Source organism: Haematobia irritans, chromosome 2 (genome assembly GCF_050003625.1).
Source record: "Haematobia irritans isolate KBUSLIRL chromosome 2, ASM5000362v1, whole genome shotgun sequence".
NCBI classification, from domain to species: domain Eukaryota; kingdom Metazoa; phylum Arthropoda; class Insecta; order Diptera; family Muscidae; genus Haematobia; species Haematobia irritans.
This window is the reverse complement of record NC_134398.1, coordinates 8,977,726-8,990,749: the sequence shown is the minus strand read 5'-3', so window position 1 is coordinate 8,990,749 and position 13,024 is coordinate 8,977,726. Positions and strand designations below refer to the sequence as shown.

General features: G+C 22.1%; 1 protein-coding gene across 6 annotated transcripts in view; it reads left to right on the top strand.

Annotated features, from left to right (window-relative positions):
• Positions 1 to 12,500, top strand: part of LOC142223386 (uncharacterized) — a 256,164-nt gene extending 243,664 nt beyond the window's left edge. For 4 of the 6 annotated variants that reach the window (XM_075293266.1, XM_075293265.1, XM_075293270.1 and 1 more), the window contains 3 exons: positions 3,921 to 4,548; positions 4,621 to 5,271; positions 11,399 to 12,499. In XM_075293266.1, coding sequence (XP_075149381.1) covers positions 3,921 to 4,548; positions 4,621 to 5,271; positions 11,399 to 11,520 — 1,401 coding nt within the window. In that variant the 3' untranslated portion in view covers positions 11,521 to 12,499. Of the gene's footprint in view, positions 1 to 3,920; positions 4,549 to 4,620; positions 5,272 to 11,117 lie in introns of all 6 variants that reach the window. The other 2 variants (XM_075293268.1, XM_075293267.1) reach the window with 2 other exon arrangements.
• The last annotated feature ends 524 nt before the right edge of the window (positions 12,501 to 13,024 follow it).

Genomic DNA, 13,024 nt, shown 5'->3' with positions numbered 1-13,024 from the left:
GTCAAAATTTTATTTCTATAGAAAATTTTGTCAAAATTTTATTTTTTATAGAAAATTTTGTCAAAAATTTTTTTTTTGTTTATAGAAAATTTTTTCAAAAAAAATTATAGAAAAAATTTGTCAAAATTTAATTTTTTATAGAAAATTTTGTCAAAATTTTATTTTTTATATAAAATTTGTCAAAATTTTATTTCTATTAAAAATTTTTCATTTTATTTCTTTAGAAAATTTTGCCAACATTTTATTTCTGTAGACAACTTTGCCAAAATTTTATTTTTATAGAAAAAAAAAAAATTATAGCAAATTTTGTCAAAATTTTATTTTTTATAGAAAATTTTCTCAAATTTTTTTTTCTATAAAAAATCTTGTCAAAATTTTATTTCTATAGAAAATTTCGACAAAATTTTATCTTTTCCGAAAATTTTGCCAACATTTTTTTTATAGAACATTTTGTTAAAATTTTAGTTTTGATAGAAAATTTGTAAAGTACCTCTCAGTTGGAGTGGAATAACTTATTTGGTAAAATCTACCAAAACATCAAGAATTCTTCTAAAAAATCTACCAATTAAAAAAACCGGTACTCGGTGTAAAAAGAAAAACTGATCCAACTTTTGATCAAGATTTCTATAGAAAATTTTGTCAAAATTTTATTTCTACAGAAAATTTTGTCTAAATTTTATTTCTATAGAAAATTTTGTCAAAATTATCTTTTTTATGGAAAATTGTATCTAAAAAACAAATTATAGCAAATTTTTTTCAAAATTTTATTTTTCGTAGAAAATTTTGTCAAAATGTTATTTCTATAAAAAATGTTGTCAACATTTTATTTCTATAGAAAATTTTGTCAAAATTTTATTTCTACAGAAAATTTTGTCAAAATTTTATTTCTATAGAAAATTTTGTCAAAATTTTATTTCTACAGAAAATTTTATCAAAATTTTATTTCTATAGAAAATTTTGTCAAAATTATATTTTTTATGGAAAATTGTATCTAAAAAAAAACAAATTATAGAAAATTTTCTCAAAATTTTATTTCTATAGAAAATTTTGTCAAAATTTTATTTCTATAGAAAGTTTTGTCAAAATTTTATTTCTATAGAAAATTTTGTCAAAATTTTATTTCTATAGAAAATTTTGTCAAAATTTTATTTCTATAGAAAATTTTGTCAAAATTTTATTTCTATAGAAAATTTTGTCAAAATTTTATTTCTATAGAAAATTTTGTCAAAATTTTATTTCTATAGAAAATTTTGTCAAAATGTTATTTCTATAGAAAATTTTGTGAAAATTTTATTGCTATAGAAAATTTTGTAAAAATTTTATTTCTATAGAAAATTTTGTCAAAATTTTCTTTTTTATGGAAAATTTTGTAAACGTTTTATTTCTATAGAAAATTTTATCAAAATTTTATTTCTATAGAAAATTTTGTCAAAATTTTATTTCTACAGAAAATTTTGTCAACATTTTATTTCTATACAAAATTTTGTCAAAATTTTACTTCTATAGAAAATTTTGTCAAAATTTTATTTCTACAGAAAATTTTGTCAAAATTTTATTTCTACAGAAAATTTTGTCAAAATTTTATTTCTATAGAAAATATTGTCAAAATTTTCTTTTTTATGGAAAATTGTATCTAAAAAAAATTATAGCAAATTTTGTCAAAATTTTATTTGTCATAGAAAATTTTCTCGAAATTTTATTTCTATAGAAAATTTTGTCAAAATTTTATTTCTATGGAAAATTTTGTCAAAATTTTATTTCTATAAAAAATCATTTCAAAATTTTATTTCTATAAAAAATCATTTCAAAATTTTATTTCTATAGAAAATTTTGTCAAAATTATACTTCTATAGAAAATTTTGTCAAAATTTTGTTTCTACAGAAAATTTGGTCAAAATTGTATTTCTATAGAAAATTTTGTCAAAATTTTATTTCTATAGAAAATTTTGTCAAAATTGTATTTCTATAGAAAATTTTGTCAAAATTTTATTTCTATAGAAAATGTTCTCCAAATTTTATTTCTATAGAAAATTTTGTCAAAATTTTATTTCTAAAGAAAATTTTGTCAAAATTTTATTTCTATAGAAAATTTTGTCAAAATGAAAGTTCTATGTTTTTCGAGCTTGAGGTTTTATTTGTTTTTTTCTTCAATATTTTGCAATTTTCTTGAGTTGCTTCTTCAGGAAGTATTGATTTATAATTTATTTATTTTTTCTATAAATCGAAAAAACTAAAAAAATAAAATTTTTCAAAATGTTAATGATATCGAAAATTTAAATACCTCTCAGTTGGAGTGGAATATTTGGCAAAATCGACCATTTGTGGTAGAATTCTACCAACGGTGGCAACCGTGGTTTAGAGCCTTCAAAAAACACCGGTACTCGGTCTGAAAAGAAAAACTGATGCAGGTTTTGATCACTCTAAACCAGGCATCAGCCGATTTTATTCGCAAATATAATAAAAAGTTTCATTGGATGAACCTTTTAAACTTTTGCATATTTTCAGACAAAATAATTGTTGCCATGAAAAGATTCAGGTTTTTAGTTTATTTTCTATGCATACCTTCAAACCATAAACAGTTTCCATAAGAATTTCTGGAGCTACAACATGACAAAAATGTAAAACGATTGACATTTAATGTTACAAAAAAAGTGGAAGAAAAGTGTCAATGCTTGAAAAAAGTGGCATGTTATCAAGAGCATCTTGTGGCGCCTGAAAATATGCAAAGAAAATATTCTGTAGTAGGAAACCGGTTTCTCCCATGAACTGTTAATATCAAGGTTTGCTTTTATAGGAAATGGAAAAGATGAGAAAAGAAAAGCTGCAAGAAAAAGTGGCATATTTGCCACTAAAGTGGATCACTTTTTCCTTATTAAAGCCTAGGTTAGGTTAGGTGGCAGGCCGATGTATCAGACTCACTTAGATTATTCAGTCCATTGTGATACCACATTGGTGAACTTCTCTCTTATCACTGAGTGCTGCTCGATTCTATGTTAAGCTAATTATATCAAGAGAGCAATTGTGGCTCCTGAAAATATGCAAAGAAAAATGTCTGTACTTGGAAACCGGATTCTCCAATGAATCGTTAATATAAGGGTTTGATTTTCGATGAAATGGGTTTATTTGGATCTAATTTGACAAAAAAAATACAAAATTGGTATTTTTTTCGTAAGAAAAAAATTCTCAGCTTTAACGATGGCAAGAACCGAAAAGTGGCCTTTCGACTTTTGCTATCGGTTTGTTTTTTGAATCATCAGCATAAAAAGTTCTACACAACTTTCCCTTTTCAATGCACTGTCGAATTTACGATTTTTTTCGTTAAAAGTCGATTGGCCGATTTTGGCCACTATGAAGAATCGATATGGGGAATTTGGCTAACATTTGTCGATTTGACTCTATTTTTTAAAACAAAGTCTATTTATCGAATTTGAAGATTGACAAAACGTCGACTCCGACTTTTTTGGAGAAAAAATCAATCAATTCAAAAATCGATTTTGTATCGCTATAAGTGGTGTCTAAAACTGAGAAGCATTTTTTTTTTGTTTTTTTATCTTTATTGTGCAAATTACAAAAAATTAACACATTTCGTCTCTGCGCCATTAGGCATTTTAGAGACTGATCAGAAAGTATATATTTACAATTTAATAAAGATATACATATTATTATTTAAATTCCATTTTATGTAATTACAATAATTAATAATATTTTCGTCGCAATGAAAATAAAAATAACTTGCCTTCATTGATATTAAAAAACTTTCCTCACACCACAAACGAATGTTGGTGGTAAATATGCAAATTGCACTTTTCCAATTAAAAAAAAAAACACTTTAAAAAATTTATATTCATTTTAACGAAATATGAATTTCGCAAAAAGAAAGATTCTCTAAATCAAAATTTCTCTTTGCCTTTCATTTCCAGGAATGTACTATTACCTCAAAAGAGCGCCGTAGAGCCTTGAAAATAGCCCAAGGTCCGCGTTCAAGAGCCTCTTTGGCTGCCCCCGTGTCACATGCATCATTGCAAACTCATCACTTTGGATTAGGTGGCACTTACTCTAGTGCCCTGGACGATTGGTTGCTAACCAATGGCAGTGGTATGGGTGGGGGTCGTAATCAAAAACTAGTAACCAATAGTATGTGCGGTTATGGTGGAAATAATCCATTCCTCTTCTCGGATTCGGTACCAGACTTAAGCGCTCTTAACAATGAGAATCACAATCATGTGAGTGGCATGTCCACTAACCATTCAACACCACAAAAAATCCCCTATTCAGCAGCGAGTGCTAATAATAGCCGCTATTCGAATGGCTACTCATCGCAGAACTCCTCATTTTCCAATTGCAATGGCTTATATGGTTCACCCAGGCGTATATTCATCAATAGCAGCTTTGGTTCCACTCACATTGTGGACGAAGAGGCCGAAGATGGTGAAGTAGAGCTAAGACGTCCACGCATTTTCCGACATTTAAGTACGGAAAATGGTAACGAATTGGATCGTGATTGGTTGTACCGCAAGCCTAGGGCTCCCACAGATATGAGACATTCAGGTGAGTTTGATGGAAATAATTTCAAAATTTTGTGAAATTTTGAAACAAATTTTTCGTTTGATCTATTTTTAGTTCAACCCATGTTGCCTACCCATAATAATACTTCAACCAGTAAATTGATAACCACTGATTTGGATTATTCCGCCCATGATAGTGGCCTTGACACTCCACCCTCTACCCATCGTCCGTCCAGTTACCGTGAAGGCCCCCATCACCAAAACACCAATAATCAACATCAGCAAGCCTCTCCACGTGACTCTACCGAGACATCGGTTAGTTCCTCTCGCGGTACCATGCTTAATTCACCTGGAGGCAGTTTTCGAGCTAAACACCTGCAACAAGTTTCCAATTTGAATCAAGTCAATGCCTTGAATGGTTCACGCTATAGTATCCAGGAACGCATCCTAAAGATACGCAATGAAGAGGATCGTTGTGCTTCCATTAAGTCAGGCAATCGGGCCAATTTGAACAATGAAATGTATGATCCTAATCAGAATCGTTACTATAAGAATGGCAATCAATCGCCAGTGACTTCATTGACACCCCAACATACTCCGGTGAAAATGCATCATTTACATCCCCAGGCCCATATGAATGGCAATGGTAATAATAATGGCACGCTAAATGGCAATATGCCTAATGGTTCGGCCATATTTCGGGAACGCTATCAACATCCCGCCTTAGCTGCTATTATCAATGAGGCTCAGGGTATGAAATTTAGAGGTAAGTTTAAGGAGTCTATATTTCTGTAACATGTATGTGTGTGTGGGTAATACTATTGGAAATCCTAATTTTATGGTGTATATGTGCATGATCCTTAAGTTTGTATTCTTATTGATCAATATTAAAATATAATTTAAATTTAATTTTATAATAAATGGTGTAGGGGATTATTTGTAAGTACTATAAAAAAAATGGAATAGAATTGTTCTTAAAGGACATAGTCCACAAAATAAATTAAATCTCTATGATTGAAAAATTAAAAAATAAAATAAATAAATTAAAAAATAATTGAATGGTTTAATTTAGTTATTGAATGCAAAAAAATATTTTTTTCTATGGGTTGGAGGATGTAATAAAATATGTATTTAAATTAAAATAATAACTATGACATTAATAAAAATTACAATTAAATTTAAAATTAAAACTTAAACAAAAATTAAAATTACAATTCAAATAAAATTTAAAATTGAGTTGACATTAAACTTTTATTTAAAACTGAAATTTAAATTAGAATTAAAATAAATTAAAATTAAAAATTTACTGAAATAAATCAATAGAATGTTGGGTTAGGTTAGGTGGCAGCCCGATGTATCAGGCTCACTTAGACTTCTCAGTCCATTGTGATACCACATTGCTGAACTTCTCTCTTATCACTGAGTGTTGTCCGATTCCATGTCCGAACGGCGTTCCACATTGCAGTGAAACCACGTAAAGAATAGAAAGTTTAATATTCAAATTCAAATTAAGTTTGAAATTGAGTTGACATTAGAAATTTAATTAAAACTGAAATTTAAATTAAAATGAAAATAAATTAAAATTAAAAGTTTACACAAACAAATCAATAGAAAGTTTACTTAAATTTTGATTTATATAATATTATATTATTTTATTATCAAAAATCCAATCGATGTCCTCGTTTCTTTGAGGGTGTAATAAAATAAATATTTAAAGTAAAATTTAATTTAGTATTAAAAATAAAACAAAATTTAAATTAACTTCAACTTAATTATAAAATAAGATTAAAATTTAAAAACTAACTAAATTATTTTATTTATAGTTTTTATCAATAAATCAATAAAAAATTTTAGTTAAATTTTGATTTCTATACCTTAAAGAAATTTTTAAATGAGATTGTTTATGTTTTATTTTTCTTTTTTTTTCTTCTTAAAAATCTAATCAATGACCTTTTTCTTGTATATATTTAAAATATAATATATCTTTTAATTAAAATAACATCTAAACCATATACAAAAAAAAAGTTAGTAAATAATTTTCAAACTAAAACCTAAATTAAAATAAAATATATTAAAATTTTTAAATAATAAATTAAAATTTTACTCAAATAAATTAAAATTAAATTTTGTTTGCCTTAAATTAAGGAGAAAATTGGGATTAAAATTTAAATAAAAAATGAAATTTAAACTAAAAATAAAAATAAATTAAAATTTGCTAAAATAAGTCAATCAATTTTTTTTTTATCAAATAAATCAATAAAATTTTTACTTAAACGTTAATTACTATAATTTATAGAAATTCTTAAATGCGATTCTTTATTATATTTTTTCTTATCAACAATCCAATGAATGACCTTTTTTCGTGTATATATTTTTAAAATAAAATAAATTAATATATGTTAAAATTCAAATAATAACTAAATCAAAAATTCAAATTAAATAAAAATTTACAACTAAAATTTATACAAAAATTAAAACTACATTCAAATTAAGTATATAAAAATAAGTTGAAATTAATATACAATTTAAAACTGAAACTTAAATAAAAAATATATAATAAAAAAATTTATAAAATAAATAAATTAAAATTTTACCCAAATAAACCCAAAAAGATTACTTGAATTTTTATTTTAATAAATAAATGAAGTTTATAAATAATTTTCAAACTGAAACTTAAATTAAAATAAAATATATTAAAAATTTTATTTTTATTAGAAATTAAAATTTTACTCAAATAAACCAAAATTAATTTTTAAACCAAAATTATTTTTTTTTTTTTGCCTTCAAATGAAGCACAAAATTGGGTTTAAAATTTAAATAAAAAATTAAATTTAAATTAAAATTTGCTAAAATAAGTCAATTAAAATGTTTCTCAAATAAATCAATAAAATTTTTACTTAAACTTTGATTACTATAATTTATAGAAATTCGTAAACGAGATTTTTATTATATATTTTTTTCTTCTCACAAATCCAATGAATGACCTTTTTTCTTGTATATATTTTTAAAATAAAATAAACTAATATATGTTAAAATTAAAATAATAACTAAATCAAAAATTCAAATTAAATACAAATTGACAAATAAAATTTATACAAAATTAAAACTAGATTCAAATTAAGTATATTAGAATAAGTTGAAGCTTAAATACAATTTAAAACTGAAAATTAAATAAAAAATATAATAAAAATGTTATAAAATAAATAAGTTAAAATTTTACCCAAATAAACCTAAAAAGATTACTTAAACTTTTATTTTAATAAATGATGAAACTTAAATAAAAATAAAATATATTAAAATGTTTATATAATAAATTAAAATTTTACTCAATAAACCAACATTAAATTTTGTTTGCCTTCAAATTAGGCAAAAAATTAGGACTAAAATTTAAATAAAAAATGAAATTTAAATTAAAAATAAATTAAAATTTGCTAAAATAAGTCAATTAAAAATTTTCTCAAAAAATTCAGTAAAAATTTTACTTAGACTTTGGTTTCCACAATTTATAGAAATTCTTAAATGTGACTTTTTATTATATATATTTTTTTTCTTCTCAAAAATCCAACAAATGACCTTTTTCGTGTATATTTTGTTAAAATAAAATAAATTAATATATATTAACATTAAAATAATAAATAAATCAAAATTTCATATTAAATAAAATTTTTCAAATAAAATTTATACAAAAATTAAAACTAGATTCAAATTAAGTATATATAACTAAGTTGAAATTAATATACAATTAAAAACTGAAACTTAAATAAAAAAAATAAAAATAAAAAATATATATAAAAAAAAATTATAAAATAAATTAAAATTTTACCCAAATAAACCAAAACTGAATAGTTGAATTTTCATTTTAAAATTAAAGCCACAATCTAAATTTTGTTTGTCTTCAAATTAAGCAGAAAATTTAAATCAAAAGTGAAATTTAAATCAAAACTAAAAATAAATTAAAATTTGCTAAAATAAGCTAATTAAAATTTTTCGCTATAAATTAATAAAAATTCCACTTAAATTTTGATTTCCATTATTTATAGCAACTTTTCTTCAAATTAAGCTGAAACTTAAATTAAACAAAATATATATAAACTTTTTATAAAATATATTAAAATTTTACTCAAATAAGCTAAAAAGCATTACGTGAATTTTTATTTTAAAACTAAAGCCAAAAATTAAATTTTGTCTGTCTTCAAATTAAGCTGAAAATTGGGAATAAAATTTAAATCAAAAGTGAAATTTAAATCAAAATTAAAAATGAATTAAAATTTGCTAAAATAAGCTAATTAAAATTTTTCGCAAATAAATTAATAAAAATTCCACTTAAATTTTGATTTCCATAATTTATAGTAATTATTCTTCAAATTAACCTGAAACTTAAATTAAAATAAAATAAAATATATAAACGTTTTATAAAATAAATCAAAAAAAAGATTACTTGAATTTTGATTTTAAAATTAAAGCCAAAAACTAAATTTTGTTTGTCCTCAAATTAAGCTGAAAATTGGGATTAAAATTTAACAACAAAACTGAAATTTAAATTAATATTAAAAATAAAAATAAATTAAAATTAAAATTTGCTAAAAATAAGCCAATTAAAATATTTCGCAAATAAATTAATAAAAATTCCGCTTAAATTTTGATTTCCATAATTTATAGTAATTCTTCTTCAAATTAAGTTGAAAATTAAATTAAACTAAAATATATAAACATTTTATAAAATAAATTAAAATTTTACTCAAATAAGCTAAAAAACATTACTTGAATTTTGATTTTAAAATTAAAGCCAAAAATTAAATTATGTTTGCCTTCAAATTAAACTGAAAATTGGAAATAAAACTTAAATCAAAAGTAAAATTTTTATCAAAAAAAATTAAAATTTGCTAAAATAAGCTAATTAAAATTTTTCTCAAATAAATTAATAAAAATTCCACTTAAATTTTGATTTTCATAATTTATAGCAATTTTTCTTCAAATTACGCTGAAACTTAAATTAAAATAAAATAAAATATATAAACGTTTTATAAAATAAATTGGGATTAAATTTTAACAACAAAACTGAAATTTAAATTAATATTAAAAATAAAAATAAATTAAAATTAAAATTTGCTTAAAATAAGCCAATTAAAATATTTCGCAAATAAATTAATAAAAATTCCACTTAAATTTTGATTTTCATAATTTAAGCAATTTTTCTTCAAATTACGCAGAAACTTAAATTAAACTAAAATATATAAACATTTTATAAAATAAATTAAAATTTTACTCAAATAAGCTAAAAAACATTACTTGAATTTTGATTTTAAAATTAAAGTCAAAAAAAAATTTATTTGCCTTCAAATTAAGCTGAAAATTGGGAATAAAATTTAAATCAAAAGTAAAATTTTTATCAAAATTAAAAAAAAAAATTAAAATTTGCTAAAATAAGCTAATTAAAATTTTTCGCAAATAAATTAATAAAAATTCCACTTAAATTTTGATTTCCATAATTTATAGCAATTTTTCTTCAAATAAACCTGAAACTTAAATTGAATTAAAATAAAATATATAAACATTTTATAAAATAAATTAAATTTTACTTAAACAAGCTAAAAAAGATTACTGGAATTTTCATTTTAAAATCAAAGCCGAAAACTAAATTTTGTTTGCCTTCAAATTGAGCTGAAAATTGGGAATAAAATTTAAATCAAAAGTAAAATTTATATCAAAATTAAAAAGAAATTAAAATTTGCTAAAATACGCTAATTAAAATTTTTCGCAAATAAATTAATAAAAATTCCACTTAAATTTTGATTTCCATAACTTATAGCAATTTTTCTTCAAATAAAGCTGAAACTTAAATTGAAATAAAATAAAATAAAATAAAATAAAATAAAATAAAATAAAATAAAATAAAATAAAATAAATTAAAATAAAATAAAATAAAATAAAGTAAAATAAAATATATAAACATTTTATAAAATAAATTAAAATTTTTCTCAAATAAACCAAAAAAGATTACTTCAATTTTGATTTTAAAATTAAAGCCAAAAATTATATTTTGTTTGTCTCCAAATTAAGCTGAAAATTGGGATTAAAAATTAACAACAAAACTGAAATTTAAATTAATATTAAAAATAAATTAAAATTTGCTAAAATAAGCAAATTAAAATATTTCGCAAATAAATCAATAAAAATTCCACCGAAATTTTGATTTCCATAATTTATTGCAATTATTAAATGGGTTCTTTATTGTAAACATTGTTTTTGTTTCTTCTCAAAAATTCAATCAATGACCGTTTTCTTCTTATATTGATATTGTATATGTGACTAATGGAATATTTTCCTTTTTTTCTTTTATTTTCTTTTATATGTATTTTTTTACTGAATGAAATCTTATTCAAATTAACCGCATGCCTGCACATCAAAACAACAACAACAACAACCAAAATGAATTATTGCCCGCAAAAAAAAAAAAAAAAACAAATATGAAAATAAATTCCAAAAATACCAAAACACACCCACCCAACAAAAATAAATACCAAATACATTTAAAAAAAATGCACTTTTTTACACTAATGATTCAAAATAAAAATAAAAAATATTGAAATCATACAATACCAAAATATATAGCAGAAGCATGAATCACCTTTAACCAAAAAACAACAACCACACAAAAGACCACAATCAGATTTTGCAAATGGAAGAATGTTATACGAAATTAGCAACAGGACAGGAAAACACCAACAAAATATTTATATTTAATATTACTAAACACCAAAAACGAAGGCAATATTATTTTTTATACAGAAAATTCTTATGCTATTGTCACAAAGAAGAATTCTCATCTACAATTGCAATAAAAGAAATTACTTGAAAAATTGCCTTATTTCTTCAAATCATTTTTCGCACAGATCGTTCTTATTCGGATTGTCAACAAATGCCTCCAAGGCGTAATGTAAACAACAATCCTTCACCCTTGACCACCAGACGTAATCATGTTAATCCGATATTTGGCACCCCTACTCGAGTATAGCGCCTAAAGATTTAAATAACGCAAAAAGGAAACGATGGTCGAGACAGGAAACGGAAATAATGGTGAGCTAAATGGAGCAAGAGCATTTGCATTGGGAACCTAAATTGAGGTGACGAGAAACAGGAGAGAGAGCAATATAATTTGAATGAAAATCTAATTTAATACCACTGATGATGATAAAACAAAATGGGAATAAAACAGGTTTAGTAAAATATAAATTAGACAAGAAAAAAAAACACGAAAATTAAATAAAAATTAAAAACGAAAATATAAGGGAAATTAAAAAAAATTAAAACCAAAACAATTCGAAATACTTATGCTAACGATATTGATATTGAAAAATATTTATATAAAAAAACACCATATACGTACATAAGCTGCTTTTTGATATACACAAAAACAAATATTGATATATCTTCTCTATTATATAAAAAAATATATACAATTTAAATTAAAATAAAAAAAATTAAAAATGCTATGGAAGGCCTATGCTAAAAAAACATCCCACTCTTAAATACTCCATACATCACATAAAACTGCCGCATAAATCCCTGGTATAGAAACTGCAATTATTTTGTTTAATCAATTTAACAAAATATAGTGTAAAAGGCATAAGCAACCACAACAACGTAAATGAAGCAACAACAACCAACTGTGAACATTATATAATGATATATAAAAAAACATTCTTTAATAATTAAATTTGAGTTTAGAACATTAAAAAACGAAAAATACTTAAGTTTCAAAAAATTATTATAAAAATTATACTTTAATACAACAAAATACTCCATACTAAAAATAAAAAACAAAAAAATAAACTACAAAGAAAAAAATTTTCAAATCTAAAAAAGGCAAGATAAAAACACCAAATATTATTGTTTAAATATTAATGAAGAAAACATAAACGAAACAAATATTGTTTAGTAATAATAATAAAATAATGAATTAGAAAAAACAATTTAACAGCAAACTAATATTATATTATATATTACGAATATTAAAAGAAACCTTATTTTTATGTAAGCCCAATATGCTTTAAATTTTTTTTTAAGAAAAATAAAATTATTAAGTTTCATAAAATGTCCTGTTATTGCAAATCAGTTACTAAATAAAAAACTAAATTAAAATGTATAATTTTTAATTAAAATAATACTTTTTTATTGTTTTTTTCTATACAACAAATATATATTTAATTTTAAAGTAAATTTAAAAATTTTCTAAATTTTTGTTAATAGCTTTCTTATTAAAAAATACAATAAAATTTAATTAAACAGTAATCAATTTTTATAAACAAAACGAAAATATATTTTGGTTTATCAGTTATTTTTTTATTTTCATTTTTGTTTTCTATACTGAATTATTTTTCATTTTTATCTTTGTTTTTATTATTTTTTTTTTTTTAATCTTTGTATTAAATATTTTATTTTTTTAAGTTTTAAATACATTAAAATATAAACTCCACATCCTCTATAAATTTTCTAATATATTTTCGAATTTTATGTAA